At 42.7% G+C, this 16,734-nt stretch overlaps 1 protein-coding gene across 4 annotated transcripts in view; it reads right to left on the minus strand.

The window, feature by feature from the left end:
* Positions 1–16,734, minus strand: part of MICAL2 (microtubule associated monooxygenase, calponin and LIM domain containing 2) — a 278,680-nt gene that overhangs the window by 41,077 nt on the left and 220,869 nt on the right. For all 4 annotated transcript variants that reach the window (XM_077287247.1, XM_077287248.1, XM_077287249.1 and 1 more), the window contains 3 exons: positions 16,038–16,099; positions 14,688–15,795; positions 7,202–7,290 (listed from right to left, as the gene is read on the minus strand). In XM_077287247.1, coding sequence (XP_077143362.1) covers positions 7,202–7,290; positions 14,688–15,795; positions 16,038–16,099 — 1,259 coding nt within the window. The remainder of the gene's footprint in view (positions 1–7,201; positions 7,291–14,687; positions 15,796–16,037; positions 16,100–16,734) is intronic.

The following is a 16,734-nucleotide window of genomic DNA, read 5'->3' on the forward strand; positions in this document are numbered from 1 at the left end:
TTTATGCATGATAAAAAAAAAGCTGAATATAATACAGAATAAACAGGGAAGGTTCCATTGTCTGTGGGTTCAGGGGTAGAAATGGGACTATCCTGGTAATTGTAATATAGAGGATGGTCGTGCTTCAATGGCTTTTCAATGCAGTGAAATAAGAAACCATAGCGCAGAGTTGTCAAGTATTAGAGGCCTTCACCCTACTTTCCATTGGGACCAACAAGCAAAAGTTCATACTGATATCATTACTTAATATAGGATGATTGTGTTAATATCCCAATATTAGGGAGCTGCTATTTAAGCAGTTGTGTTATTTTAGGTTCCTTCATTGTGCGTTCACTGATCATCTCACTTTTCAAGGCTAATTCTCCTTTTAGGGTAGAAGAGTCCAGAGTCCTGCAGGCGCTCCGCTCCAGACTCCCTGCCAAATCGGGATGTAATGTACGGTGCAAGGGCGCAATCCAGAAGTCATCGCTGCTCTGGAGTGATTAAATGTCGGAGGAGTCAAAGAGGCCGAACTGATCCAACTAATGGATCCGGAGCGCTCAGAGCTGAATGGAAAAGAGGCCGAACTGATCCAACTAATGGATCCGGAGCGCTCAGAGCTGAATGGATGCTAAGCTTCCGGGGTCCTAGTATTTTCATCAGACCAGCCATTCACTCATTTTAGGTATTTTATAACTAAACTCTGATTAAAAAAAAAAAAATATATATATATATATATATATATATATATATATATTATGCAATTACACGATTTATGAGGATTTGTTTTTATCAAGCATTTTGTTTTTTTTGCTAATTGTTAGCCTTGTTAAGATAAATGGCAAAATACCGCCACCAGCTGGTAGTAAAAAGGTACTGCATGTGCACCCTAAAATGCAAAGTTTATAAAAGGTCAGCAGCTTATTACAGTACAGCCAGGGGCGGATTATAATAGGGTCAATCTGGGCAGCAGCCCAGGACCCAGCGGTGTGGGGGGGCCCTCGGCTACCGCTCAGATTGCCCGCCGCCAGTCAGGGCATTAGTGCCCTGACTGGCGTATGGGCCCGGTGGGCAGAGGGGGCCCGTATCGGGCCCCGTCTCATCTGCTCACCGGTCTCCTACCGGCGCTGCGGCAGTTTCACCTATTGATGTGCGGGCGCGCACCCGCACGTCAATAGTTAACAGCCGCCAGCCAATTGGAGGCTGGCAGCTGAAGTCGGCCGCAGGCACAGTGCACACGTCATTGTCAGTCGCTGGCGAGTCCGCGCTGCTGGAGGGAGCTCGCCGCTGGAGCGCACAGGTCAGGTGAGGAGAACTCGTGTGTTTTTTTTTTTGTTTTTTTTACTAACGGCAATCCGGGGGGCCCGGGCGGGCCAGAATGCTGGACACACTGGGGCAGATTGCTGGACACACTGGGGGCAATGCTGGAGACACTGGGGCAGATTGCTGGAGTCGGACACACTGGGGGCAATGCTGGAGACACTGGGGCAGATTGCTGGACACACTGGGGGCAATGCTGGACACACTGGGGCAGATTGCTGGTAGACACACTGTCTGGGGGTAATGCTGGAGACACTGGGGGCAATGCTGGACACACTGGGGCAGATTGCTGGTGGACACACTGTCTGGGGACAATGCTGGACACACTGTCTGGGGGCAATGCTGGACACACTGGGGCAGATTGCTGGTGGACACACTGTCTGGGAAAAATGCTGGACACACTGGGGCAGATTGCTGGTGGACATACTGTCTGGGGGCAATGCTGGACACACTGGGGCAGATTGCTGGTGGACACACTGTCTGGGGGCAATGCTGGACACACTGGGGCAGATTGCTGGTGGACACACTGTCTGGGGGCAATGCTGGACACACTGGGGCAGATTGCTGGTGGACATACTGTCTGGGGGCAATGCTGGACACACTGGGGCAGATTGCTGGTGGACACACTGTCTGGGGGCAATGCTGGACACACTGGGGCAGATTGCTGGTGGACACACTGTCTGGGGGCAATGCTGGACACACTGGGGCAGATTGCTGGACACTGGGGCAATATGCTGGACATACTGGGGCAGATTGCTGGACACACTGGGGCAGATTGCTGGACACTGTCTGGGGGCAATGCTGGGCAGATTGCTGGACACACTGTCTGGGGGCAATGATGGACACACTGGGGCAGATTGCTGGACACACTGGGGCAGGTTGCTGGACACACTGGGGGCAATGCTGGACACACTGGGGCAGATTGCTGGACACACTGGGGGTAATATGCTGGACACACTGGGGTAATGTTGTGAATTCCGCTCTTGGGCTCCCTCCGGTGGTTGTAAGTGGCACTTTTGTGAGTTCTGCTCTTGGGCTCCCTCCGGTGGATTTACGTGGAACTGCTGCTCCTTGGATTTAGCAGTCAGCAGCTGCTTCCACTGATCGTCTATTCTGGCTCGGCTATTTATCCTGGCTCTATCCTTCAGCCAGTGCCAGTTGTCAATGGTTCCTGCTTGGATTCACATCTCTCTTGGATTTCCCTGATATTCTGACCAGTTCAGCAAAGATAAGTCCTTGCTTGGTTCTTTTGCTTTCCACTTGTTGTGGACTTTATCGTTCAGCACATTCTATGTTTTTTCTAGTCCAGCTTGTCAGTATGGATTTATTCAGTTAAGCTGGAAGCTCTGGGAAGCAGATTTACCCTCCGCACCTTTAGTCAGGTGTGGAGATTTTTGTAAACTCTGTGGTGGATTTTTCTAGTTTTTAATACTGACTGCACAGTATTCTGTCCTGTTCTATCTATCTAGCTAGATTGGCCTCCTTTGCTACATCCTAGTTTCATTCTGTGTATGTCATTTCCCTCTCCACTCACAGTCAATATTTGTGGGGGGCTGTCTGTCCTTTGGGAATTTTCTCTGAGGCAAGATAGCTTTCCTGTTTCTATCTTTAGGGGTAGTTAGTCCTCCGGCTGTGACGAGGTGTCTAGGGAGTGACAGGAACATCCCACGGCTACTTCTAGTGTTGTGTTAAGCTCAGGAACTGCGGTCAGTACAGATACCACCTCCTCCAGAGCACGTCCCATGTTGCTCCTAAACCACCAGTTCATAACAGGGTAGATTGTTGGACACACTGGGGGCAGGACTGGAGGCATGGGCAGAATGTAGATACGGGGCATGATTGGATACTCATGAGGGCAGGATGCGAGAACATATGGCTGGAGCCAGGAATGAGATACACGGGGCCAGGATGGGGGATATTATTATTACCATAGGGGCTAATTAAGGGATATTATTACTGCAGTGATGTATTTATTTTATTTTTTGAGTATTTTTTGTTTTAAATGGGGGGTCGGTCCTGTTACTGTGTAGAGTGACACTATGTTGCCTCTTTTTCTTCATGTGGTGTAATGCAGAAGTTGGGAAAAATTAAGTAATGTGTTTTACATGCGGAGCTCGAGATAACTGTGTTATTTCCTGCAGAAACGAGTCCTGGCTGGAAGAAATGATGGCGGTCTGTGCTGGATGAAAGATGAAGGACTTCGCCTAGAGACGTCACTGGTGAGTCAGTGTTATCTATACACTGACACTATACACTGTATACTATATACAGAGGTCCTTGTGTATAATGTCACCAGTGATCACTGTATAACCTCTACACAGACACTGCATACTAAGTACAGATCTCCTGTGAATACTGGCACTTATGGTGATAGTATTGTGTTTTTTTTTTTTATTACTGATCAGTATTGTAGTATTCAGTCACTATGTGGTGGTAATATGTGGTCTGGAAATGGTGTAGCAGTATTTGTCCCTTGTATGCGCTATTTGGTCACCAAGTGGTGGTAATATGTGGTCTTGACATGGTGCGGTGGTATTTGTTCCTTGTATGTGATATTATTCGATCACTGTGGTTGTAATTTGTGGTCTGGTCATGGTGCAGTGGTATTTGTTCCTTGTATGTGATATTATTGGTCATTTTAAAAATAGAAAAATAAATCATAATATACCTAAATTGTATTGCATATTTTAACAAATATTTAATAGGTTACAGTAGAGTAGGGCCCGGCCAAAAGTGTCTACCATGTTATGGTGGCAGCTTACAAAATCTTTGTAACATGACACACATGACCCCGTCACATGACCCCGTCACATGACCGGGGGGGGGGGGGGGGGGCCACAGTGTCTGAGCAGCCCGGGGCCCTGGCTACTCTTAATCCACCCCTGAGTACAGCAGTGATATAAGAAGAGCGTGTGATGGATGTTAGAGTCTCTGGAGTTTCTTGGCATTGGATTATAGGGTCCTATTCTATTGGGAACCTGTACAGTCAGCATCTCCTCAAGCAGAAATTATTGATAAGGATGGATTCACAGAGTTTGTGATTATATGGTTCCGAAAAAAAATCCACCAAAAAATTGTGATTTTTATCTGTATCTGTCATTAAAATGCTTCAGATTTTACCCTCCTTATTTCCGCAGTAATGTTAAATCAGATTTGTCAGAGGCACTAAATTATGATCCATGTGAATCCGCTTTAAATGTATTCAGCTCCTTCCTCGGTCTATAACAGGGGACAATAAATAGCATTTGTCTGCAGTGTATATGTGGATGAGATGGACTGTGGGGTTACATTAGGCATTGAATCACTAAGCGGTCCTCTACGGTCCATGAAAAGCTGCCAGTTCTCCTGTTCTAAAGGGAACCTGTCAGGATTTCACCACTGACACTAGTGGTATGGCCGTACAGGTCCTAGCACCTCCATAGAAATGATCCCCGATGACCCAGAGCTGATAAATAAATAAAGTATAAAGCTGTATGCAGGTTATTCTGGAAATGCATTTTGGGTGTGTCAATAAAAATTGCAGGGTATTGACACGCCTCTAAGGCACTTCCACGCTAATTTGCATATGGCTTCAAAGTTTGCTTTCCTGAGTGCTGAGACATTATATTACTACAAAACAGGCGTCACTTTTGTTATACTGGGACCTGTCCGGTCAGACCGCTAGTTTCTGATGGAAAACCATCCCAGTAAAGCAACAGAGGCTTGTTCCAGACTGCTGGGATGGCGGCTCTATGATGTCTTGGGAGCCCCTTGTAATATTGTCCCTATATGCAGGGACTGAATGTAATATTGTGTCACCACTTCTTCTGAGAAATGTAACAATGGCATTCTTCTCTCTAGTCTGAGTCTTGAAGAAACTCTTATATGGTGCTACCCAGCTGGGAAGGGTCCCCTGCAGAGAAGGGGTTAATTATTGGAAGGGAAATACATGGTGCAATGTCTAAAGCAAAATTAATCTTTCCAGTCTCTGCCGTGTGTGTGTATATGTATATATAATTTTGTGTGTGTGCATATATATATTTAATATTATATATACAGGTCCTTCTCAAAAAATTAGCATATAGTGTTAAATTTCATTATTTACCATAATGTAATGATTACAATTAAACTTTCATATATTATAGATTCATTATCCACCAACTGAAATTTGTCAGGTCTTTTATTGTTTTAATACTGATGATTTTGGCCTACAACTCCTGATAACCCAAAAAACCTGTCTCAATAAATTAGCATATCAAGAAAAGGTTCTCTAAACGACCTATTACCCTAATCTTCTGAATCAACTAATTAACTCTAAACACATGCAAAAGATACCTGAGGCTTTTAAAAACTCCCTGCCTGGTTCATTACTCAAAACCCCCATCATGGGTAAGACTAGCGACCTGACAGATGTCAAGAAGGCCATCATTGACACCCTCAAGCAAGAGGGTAAGACCCAGAAAGAAATTTCTCAACAAATAGGCTGTTCCCAGAGTGCTGTATCAAGGCACCTCAATGGTAAGTCGGTTGGAAGGAAACAATGTGGCAGAAAACGCTGTACAACGAGAAGAGGTGACCGGAACCTGAGGAAGATTGTGGAGAAGGACCGATTCCAGACCTTGGGGAACCTGAGGAAGCAGTGGACTGAGTCTGGTGTGGAAACATCCAGAGCCACCGTGCACAGGCGTGTGCAGGAAATGGGCTACAGGTGCCGCATTCCCCAGGTAAAGCCACTTTTGAACCATAAACAGCGGCAGAAGCGCCTGACCTGGGCTACAGAGAAGCAGCACTGGACTGTTGCTAAGTGGTCCCAAGTACTTTTTTCTGATGAAAGCAAATTTTGCATGTCATTCGGAAATCAAGGTGCCAGAGTCTGGAGGAAGACTGGGGAGAAGGAAATGCCAAAATGCCTGAAGTCCAGTGTCAAGTACCCACAGTCAGTGATGGTGTGGGGTGCCATGTCAGCTGCTGGTGTTGGTCCACTGTGTTTCATCAAGGGCAGGGTCAATGCAGCTAGCTATCAGGAGATTTTGGAGCACTTCATGCTTCCTGGCACCTGCTCACAGTGCCAAAACCACTGGTAAATGGTTTACTGACCATGGTATTACTGTGCTCAATTGGCCTGCCAACTCTCCTGACCTGAACCCCATAGAGAATCTGTGGGATATTGTGAAGAGAAAGTTGAGAGACGCAAGACCCAACACTCTGGATGAGCTTAAGGCCGCTATTGAAGCATCCTGGGCCTCCATAACATCTCAGCAGTGTCACAGGCTGATTGCCTCCATGCCACGCCGCATTGAAGCAGTCATTTCTGCCAAAGGATTCCCGACCAAGTATTGAGTGCATAACTGAACATTATTATTTGATGGTTTTTTTGTTTGTTATTAAAAAACACTTTTATTTGATTGGTCGGGTGAAATATGCTAATTTATTGAGACAGGTTTTTTGGGTTATCAGGAGTTGTATGCCAAAATCATCAGTATTAAAACAATAAAAGACCTGACAAATTTCAGTTGGTGGATAATGAATCTATAATATATGAAAGTTTAATTGTAATCATTACATTATGGTAAATAATGAAATTTAACACTATATGCTAATTTTTTGAGAAGGACCTGTATGTATATGTATATATATATATATATATATATATATATATATATATATATATATACATACATACATGCGGCCTTATGGACAACCTGTTTTACGATGCTTGCAGACCTATCAAGAATCCCCATTGCATAAAAAAGGACATTCAATTCATGGATAATAACTTTTAGTTAGAATTTTGCCTGATCCTTTCATCTCTATGTTTTTATTTTTTATTTAACGGTTTGTAATTTTGCGTTTCTGATAAAATAAAAAATATAAAAAAAAGTATCAAACCTGTAATGTCCTCTTTACTGCCATTTATTGTTACCTTAAAAGAAGACGATCGGCTCCTTGCGCTTTCCTCGTCGGACGAGCTGATGTAAGTCTCAGATTTTGTTGTTCTGGTGCTTTTCATTTCTGTAATATATAACAGTAAATATTTGTTGCACCCTTGACACTTTCCTGGTTATTCTGCCTCACTAGTGACACCTAGAGGTCTGGACATTATCCACACCCCGGGGGCTCGGCGTGTAGCTCCACACCTGCTGTCTGATTCCTATCAGTCATCACTAGCCAGGTAGGATGGCAGCTCGTGATGGATTCACTTAGAGACAATTCCTCATTACAAATATTGCCATGTTTCCTACATGATTGTGTAACGCTCGCCATGCATTGGTAATTGAATGCACATAAAAAGAGTCCTGGATCCTGCCAGCTCTTAAACAGATTAGCTTCATACGTCTTTGCTGTCTGGCACCGTTACACCACATGACATCTGCTCCGTGGCGTCACCGAGTCTGCTGCTTCTTTAAAACACAAAATGTAACAGCAGCAAAAATTATGACAACATTGCTGTTGTGTCAATGCTCCCAACAAACATTTAATAAACATTTCAGTCATTTACTCCCAAAAAAACTGCTAAAAGAAATACTTTAACCGTATATCCATATTATAGGAAAATAATCAGGTCATCACTGAGAACGATCTATAAGGTGGTGCAGAGGGAGAGCGATATATGAGTTCATCTTAATATAATATATGCTCCCTTCCCGATTTCCTACTCTTTTCCATGTTTGCACACTTTAAATGTTTCTGATCACGAAACAAATGTAAATATAAGACAAAGATAACGCAAGTAATCACAGAATGCAGTTTATAAATGAAGGTCTTTATTATTAGGGGAAAAGAAATCCTAACCTATAGGACCCTGTGTGAAAAAGTGATTGCCCCCTCCTTAAAACATAAAATAACTGTGATTTATCACCTCACTGGGAGCAGAGTTCAAATTCCCTAGACACACCCAGGCCTGATTACTGCCACACCAGTTCTCAATCAAGAAATCACTTAAATAGGACCTGCTTGACAAAGTGAAGTACAACAAAAGATCCTCAAAACTTAGATATCATGCCACAATCCAAAAAAATTCTGAAACAAATGAGAAACGAAGTAATTGAGATCTATCAGTCTAGAAAAGGTTATAAAGCAATTACTTAAGCTTTGGGACTCCAGCTCACCACAGTGAGAGCCATTATCCACAAATGGCGAAAACAGGGAACAGTGGTGAACCTTCCCAGGAGTGGCCAGCAGACTAAAATTACCCCTAGAACTCAGCAACAACTCATCCAGGAGGTCACAAAAGACCCAACAACATCCAAAGAAATGCAGGCCTCACTTGCCTCAGTTAAGATCAGTGATCATGACTTCACCATAAGGCTGCCATTACACTAGGAGTATTTGGTCAGTATTTTACATCAGTATTTGCAAGCCAAAACCAGGAGTGGGTGATAAATGCAGAAGTGGTGCATATGTTTTTATTATACTTTTCCTCTAATTGTTCCACTCCTGGTTTTGGCTTAAAAATACTGATGTAAAATACTGACCAAATACTGCTAGTGTGACGGAAGCCTAAGAAAGAGACTGGGCAAAAATGGCCTGCATGGCAGAGTTCCAAGACGAAAACCACTGCTGAGCAATAAGAACATAAAGGCTCATCTCAGTTTTGGCAGAAAACATCTTGATGATCCCCAAGACTTTTGGGAGGCTAATCTGTGGATTGATGAGAAAGAAATTTAACTTTTTAGAAGGTGTATGTCCCATTACATCTGGTGCACAGATAACACAGGAAAGGAACATCATACCAACAGTAAAATATGGTGGTGGTAGTGTGATGGTCTGGGGCTGTTTTGTTGCTTCAGAACCTGGAAAACTTGCTGTGATAAATGGAACCATGAATTCTGCTGTCTACCAAAAAATCCTAAAGGAGAATGTCCGGCCATCTGTTCGTGACCACAAGCTGATGCGCGCTTGGGTTATGAAAACCTGGCATGGATTTTTTAAGCAAACATGTTAGCCTCATCAAGCCTAAAATACCTGTTTAGTATTACACTCCCTGACAGAAGTTATGTCGCTTATCCATGTTATGTAAATAAAAGCTTATAACCTGACGTTAAATTCATCCATTGGTTGTATAAATTATTCTTTTGAAAACTGAAACCCTCCCAAATGTGGTTTAGGTTAAGAAAATAAATTGGCATCAATGCAGAAATATTGATCAGTTAATGGACACAGAATGGTCAGATTTTGGCAAGACAAAAGTTTTGTTGCCCACAGAAAGTAATGCGATATTCAAACAAATAATTAACTTAAGATACAAATACATGTTGCATAACGTGTGAATGAAGTTGTGGTGCTATTAGAGTCATATTTAATATTTTGTGTGACTTCCATGAGCTTGAAGGACTGCATCCATGCGGTTCAACAATGATTCATACAATTTATTAATGAAGTCATCAGGAATAGCAAAGAACGCAGTCTTACATGCCTCCCAGCGTTCATCTAGATTCTTTGGTTTTGTCTTCCAAGCTTCCTCTTTCATCCTACCCCAAACATGCTCAATGATGTTCATGTCCGGTGACTGGGCTGGCCAGTCCTTGAGCACCTTGATCTTTTTTGCCTGGAGGAACTTAGTTGTAGAGATGGATGTATGAGATGGAGCACCATCCTGCTGCAGAATTTGACCCCTTTTATGATTTGGAATATAAGAGGTAGCTAATACTTTGATATTTTAGGCTATTTATATTGCCTTCCACCTTGCAAATGTTTTGCACACCCCCATACTGAATGTAACCCCAGACCATGATCTTTCCACCACCAAATTTAGCTGTTTTCTGGGTGTATTTTGGATCCATACGGGCTCCATTAGGTCTCGTGCAGTATTTGCAGTGGCTGTGGTGTAATTCTACTGAACATTCATCAGAGAAATCCACCTTCTGCCACTTTTCCAGCGTCCATCTGTTTAGCAGGCTGTGGGACTTTGCAAATGCCACACGGTTTTTTATTTGCCTTTTGTTTAGTGCTGGCTTCTGGGAACTGATTCGACCATGGACGCCATTTCGAGACAGAATCCTACAAACTGTTCTAGTTGACACAGGGACTTGAGGTGACCAGGCCTGTTGGAGCTCTGCTGCAGTGGAAGAGGGGCTTGCTTTGGATTTTCTAACCAACAAACATTCCTCCTGAGCAGTTGTCTTGTGGGGTCTGCCGGGCCTGGGCTTGTCAAACACATCTCCAGTCTCATCAAATCTTTTTTTAATTCTTTGTACTTGACGCTAAGACACATTAAAGGTGCCAGCCACCTCTGCAGTGGATCTGGTCTTCAGCCTCTTGATAATCCAGGCTTTGGTCGCAGGGTGGACGTCAGAGCTCAAGTTGCAGTTCAAGTGAAGGTCTGGGGTGCTGGGTTTCTTTTTATACACACACACTAATTAACCGATCATTTACTGAGCACAGGTGAGGATGTAAACTAGGATTGGGTGCATTATATGACCAGGCAACAAAAATTTGTCTTGCCAAAATCTGACCATTCTGTGTCCATTAACTGATCATTATTTCTGCATTGATGCCAATTTATTTTCTTAACCTAAACCACATTTCGGAGGGTTTCAGCTTTCAAAAGAATAATTTATACAACCAATGGATGAATGTAACGACTGGTTATAAGCTTTTATTTACATAACATGGATAAGTGACATAACTTCTGTCAGGGAGTGTAGAAAGTCTGGTGACAGTTCCTCTCTATGCAAAGGGAGAGATCAGATAGATAGTAGATTAAGGTGGCAGTAATATACTACAAAGTTGAGGGGAAAGATGTGCTGCAAATCAAGGAAGGTAGGTGGTCCTGCAACAGTAGGGAAGACGAAGATAAAATGCTTCAAAGCAAGAGAGGAACGATGTGCTGCGAAATAAAGAAGAAATCATTGGCTGTAAATAGGAATATGCTGCAAAACTAGATGTGACCGATGTGCTGTAAATCAAGAGGGGAAGATGTACTAGAAATCAAGGAAGGTAGGTGGTCCTGCAAAACTGGGGAAGAGGGAGATAAAATGCTACAAAACAAGAGAGGAATAGATGTGCTGTGAAATGGAAGAAATGATGGGCTGTCAATAGGGATATGCTGCAAAACTAGAAGGGAAAAGATGTGCTGCAAAATAAGAAAGGGAAGATGTGCAGCAAAACTAGAGGGGAAAAGATGTGCTGCAAAATAAGAGGGGGAAGATGTACAGCAAAACTAGAGGGGAAAGATGTGCTACAAAATAAGAGGAGAAGATGTGCTGCAAAACTAGAGGAGAAAGATGTGCTGCAAAATAAGAGGGGGAAGATGTGCTGCAAAATAAGGGGAAAATGTGCAGCAAAACTAGAGGGGAAAGATGTGCTGTAAAATAAGAGGGGGAGGATGTGCTGCAAAACTAGAGGGGAAGATGTGCTGCAAAACTAGAGGGGAAAGATGTGCTGCAAAATAAGAGGGGGGAGATGTGCTGCAAAATAAGAAGGGGAAGATGTGCAGCAAAACTAGAGGGGAAAGATGTGCTGTAAAATAAGAGGGGGAGGATGTGATGCAAAACTAGAGGGGAAAGATGTGCTGCAAAACTAGAGGGGAAGATGTGCTGCAAAACTAGAGGGGAAAGATGTGCTGTAAAATAAGAGGGGCAAGATGTGCTGCAAAACTAGAGGGGAAAGATGTGCTGCAAAACTAGAGGGGAAAGGTGTGCTGCAAAATAAGAGGGGGAAGATGTGCTGCAAAATAAGAGGGGAAAGATGTGCTGCAAAACTAGAGGGGAAAAGATGTGCTGTAAAATAAGATAGGACTGATGTGCTGCAAAACTAAAGAGGAAAAGATGTGCTGCAAAATAAGAGGGGAAGATGTGCTGCAAAATAAGGGGAAAATGTGCAGCAAAACTAGAGGGGAAAGATGTGCTGTAAAATAAGAGGGGGAGGATGTGCTGCAAAACTAGAGGGGAAGATGTGCTGCAAAACTAGAGGGGAAAGATGTGCTGCAAAATAAGAGGGGGGAGATGTGCTGCAAAATAAGAAGGGGAAGATGTGCAGCAAAACTAGAGGGGAAAGATGTGCTGTAAAATAAGAGGGGGAGGATGTGATGCAAAACTAGAGGGGAAAGATGTGCTGCAAAACTAGAGGGGAAGATGTGCTGCAAAACTAGAGGGGAAAGATGTGCTGTAAAATAAGAGGGGCAAGATGTGCTGCAAAACTAGAGGGGAAAGATGTGCTGCAAAACTAGAGGGGAAAGGTGTGCTGCAAAATAAGAGGGGGAAGATGTGCTGCAAAATAAGAGGGGAAAGATGTGCTGCAAAACTAGAGGGGAAAAGATGTGCTGTAAAATAAGATAGGACTGATGTGCTGCAAAACTAAAGAGGAAAAGATGTGCTGCAAAATAAGAGGGGAAGATGTGCTGCAAAATAAGGGGAAAATGTGCAGCAAAACTAGAGGGGAAAGATGTGCTGTAAAATAAGAGGGGGAGGATGTGCTGCAAAACTAGAGGGGAAGATGTGCTGCAAAACTAGAGTGGAAAGATGTGCTGCAAAATAAGAGGGGGAAGATGTGCTTGCAAAATAAGAAGGGGAAGATGTGCAGCAAAACTAGAGGGGAAAGATGTGCTGTAAAATAAGAGGGGCAAGATGTGCTGCAAAACTAGAGGGGAAAGATGTGCTGCAAAACTAGAGGGGAAAGGTGTGCTGCAAAATAAGAGGGGGAAGATGTGCTGCAAAACTAGAGGGGAAAAGATGTGCTGTAAAATAAGATAGGACTGATGTGCTGCAAACCTAAAGAGGAAAAGTTGTGCTGCAAAATAAGAGGGGAAGATGTGCTGCAAAACTAGAGGGGAAAAGATGTGCTGCAAAATAAGAGGGGAAAGATGTGCTGCAAAACTAGGAAGGAATAAAGTGCTCCACACAGAAGAAGGGGAAAATGTCCAGGAGAATCTGTGATTGATGTATTCACTTGCAACAATAGGATAGCGAAGACGAGGAGCTGCACGCTCCATGGATTGTGGTGTTGCCCCCATGACAATCATTCATGTCCTGAGCTTTGGTGTTTCAGCTTTGTCATGGGGACATTGTGGATTGAACCTCATAGTGAATCTGATTATTATGTTGGGGGGATTGTCTTTAGCTCCATGACCCATCAGTCCAGGAGCATGCTGGACCTTGTAGTCACGTATGCATGATTATCAGTGATGTTGGGAATGTTACATTTTACTCCATACAGAGAAGGAATGAGGAGTGTTACCTGATGAACAGATCGTGTTATCATAGGAGCAGTAATGAAAGCCGTTATCTCATTTACCATTGGAACAATATTGTTTTCTGTGTGGCCTCTGCCCCGGCTCCGGGAAATAAGAGACACCACGTGAGCGGGGCAGAGGGTAAGGCTGCCGCTTATTGTTTTAGAAGCCTGTAGTGTGGAACAATTGGAATTCATCTCTGGTTGCTGAAGAAGACGACAAATAATTGTTCATCATCTCCACGTCAGACCCTACCCTGACACCGACCGGCACGGCGGATATGAGTACCTTGCAAATATGGCGAGAATGTGACCGTCACCCTCCATAATGGAAAAAAGGGGCAAGCACCGAATTAGGTGATATTTGGCGGGACAATCGGCCAAGGCCCTGAATGAAAGTCTCAGCAAGAAATAATGTACAGGTAGTAGAAGCCGCGTCCGTGGAAAATTATACATGTAATGTATCAGAACCTGGATTATGTGTGTAGAAGGACAATTTTTACATTCTATACAATTGGGTCACAGGTAACTATGTAGAGCAGCTGAAGGCACACCCCTAAAGAATCATGTGAGCCACTCCCCCTTGACTATTACGGGTGCAGTCAGACGACTGTATAAATCAGACCGAGATCGGACTGGCCAGTGGCTATCCTGACACCTTCATGTATTACTATGTAGCAGTTACGCTTGGTCGAGAAGGATGCCGGCCAGTCCATGCACTGTGTTCCGATTTATATGGCCATCTAACTGCGTCCTACCTAAAAAGACCCATATCTATGGAACCATGTACAGGAATGGACAGGATTTAGTTCAAGAAGAACCTGGACATTTTTGAAGAGGTTCTCTACAAAACCCCCATCAATCATCTGTGATCTATAGAAACCTCTGGCAGTGAGTGTATCATTTCCCCACAGTGCCACCACTGGGGATTATTAAGTATTACATGATGCTCATTTAAACCAATGAACTGCTTGTATAATGCAGGACAAGATGGGTCCTCCAAGGTGACAGACACTCCTTCTAACCTCTCCTTCAAAGGATATTTGAAAATGGGTTTTTAAACCAGAGAATCTGTGTCATATGAAATGGTGTCCACCGAGTGGCGCTATACTAATAGAGATAGCGTTTTAGCACATCACTGGCATCCTAAATAGCAGGTGTCAACTAATTCCTGGTCCATAATTGATAATTATATAGGGTAACATAAAGGTATAGAATGATAAACATCAGTGGTTTACCTGATTGGGCCATTGCTTGAAGTTTTAAGGCCACCTTAGAAATAGGGGGTCTCTGTTCTGCCTCCTTGTCACATGATTTTCTGCGGAAGCTCCAGGAAGCGTACCAAGAGTCATTTGATGTGGCATTTGATGGAGTCTCTGAGTTTTTGTTTGTTAGTCTTAGAGAAGAGAAGATGGAACCTTTTCTGTTCCTAAAAGGTAAATCCGCACTTATATTATTGGGGTTATTTTCCCTAATGCTAAACTTTTCCAACATTTTTGGCATGTCCTCCACTTTCGATAAATCTTGTTTATGTTTTTGCGAAGATACAAATGCAGAATTTGCCGAGTTTCCGTCAGTGGACGCCTTAAAATCGTGGTGAGATGATGACAAATGGTTGGACAGGAAACTCATCTCGGTACCATTGGGGTTATTAGAACTCTCAGAATTACTATGACTTCTCCTGAAGAAAGAGCCAGGAAGGTCCAAGTAGCTGGTCGGTGATACTGGTTTGGTTTTAGGAGATGAAATGTTTTTGGGGCTGTCGGGGAAAGAACTGACAGATCGAGTAAATGATCTCTTAATTGCGTTTGATAATATGGCAAAGGCCGATTTGCCCTTGTTCTCTGCCTCCCCGCCAGGGTTGGGATTTTTATTAGAGGGGGTTTGTTCATTCGCATCCTTGACCGGTGGTCTTGGTTTGGTGGAGCTCCAGTCTAGAAGTTTGGATTTTTCCTCATTTGAAAGACATAATTTTTTAAGTGTCGGGTTTTGAGGTCTACCTTGCTCTGGTCTTGGATTGTTTTGCTTAGAGTCTTCATCTTGTTTTTCATCTTTCTCAAAAACATCACTGTGGTCACTGAGGTATCCAGAAAGAGGATCATTCCCAATGTCCACATCTTTATATTTACCCAACTTATTATTCTTCAGGTGTAAAGATTGATGGTTGGAAGCTAAGGTGGACGTTGCCGAGGACCCTTGTTCTCCATTCTTTAAGGCTGTACTCTTGCCCATCAGGACCTTGTGATGAGGTATATATGAAGGTATGGGATGGTATTCTTCTTCTGGGGCCTTCTGGCTTGGGATATAGGGCTCATTGAAATGTTCAGATACATTTTTGTTGAACACCTAAATAACAAATGTTAATATATTAAGAGGCAAAAAGAAAAAGAGATATCAGGCTCTTCATTTAAGGAAATATTCAGCCACAATACAAACTTACATCAACAACATTCATTTTGATAACCAGCTTTTGTTACTTTTGTCCCACAAAGACAATTGTCGGACTAGACAGAAATATGAAGATAATTCCAGAAAGTAACAGATAATGACAAACAAATTACGTTTTTCTTTCATACAAATAAAGTTACCTCGTCATCTGGGGAGCTGGAACTAACATGGGATAGTCGTTTAGCAATGAGAAGCGGGAACGCTGAAAAATAAATACAAACACATGATATGTTACATGTATTATATAATGTTACCTTTTAACAACGCAACAAGCATCCAGTATTTTACTTACATTCCTGTCATTAGAGGCAGTATTATAGTAGTTATATTCTTGTATATAGGGAGCAGTATTATAGTAGTTATATTCTTGTACATAGGAGCAGTATTATAGTAGTTATATTCCTGTACATAGGAGCAGTATTATAGTAGTTATATTCCTGTACATAGGGGGCAGTATTATAGTAGTTATATTCTTGTACATAGGGGCAGTATTATAGTAGTTATATTCTTGTACATAGGAGCAGTATTATAGTAGTTATATTCTTGTACATAGGAGCAGTATTATAGTAGTTATATTCTTGTACATAGGGGCAGTATTATAGTAGTTATATTCTTGTACATAGAGAGCAGTATTGTAGTAGTTATATTCTTGTACATAGGAGCAGTATTATAGTAGTTATATTCCTTGTATATAGGGGCAGTATTATAGTAGTTATATTCTTGTACATAGGAGTAGTATTATAGTAGTTATATTCTTGTACATAGGGGCAGTATTATAGTAGTTATATTCTTGTACATAGGAGCAGTATTATAGTAGTTATATTCCTTGTATATAGG

This window comes from Ranitomeya variabilis, chromosome 2 (genome assembly GCF_051348905.1).
Source record: "Ranitomeya variabilis isolate aRanVar5 chromosome 2, aRanVar5.hap1, whole genome shotgun sequence".
NCBI classification, from domain to species: Eukaryota; Metazoa; Chordata; class Amphibia; order Anura; family Dendrobatidae; genus Ranitomeya; species Ranitomeya variabilis.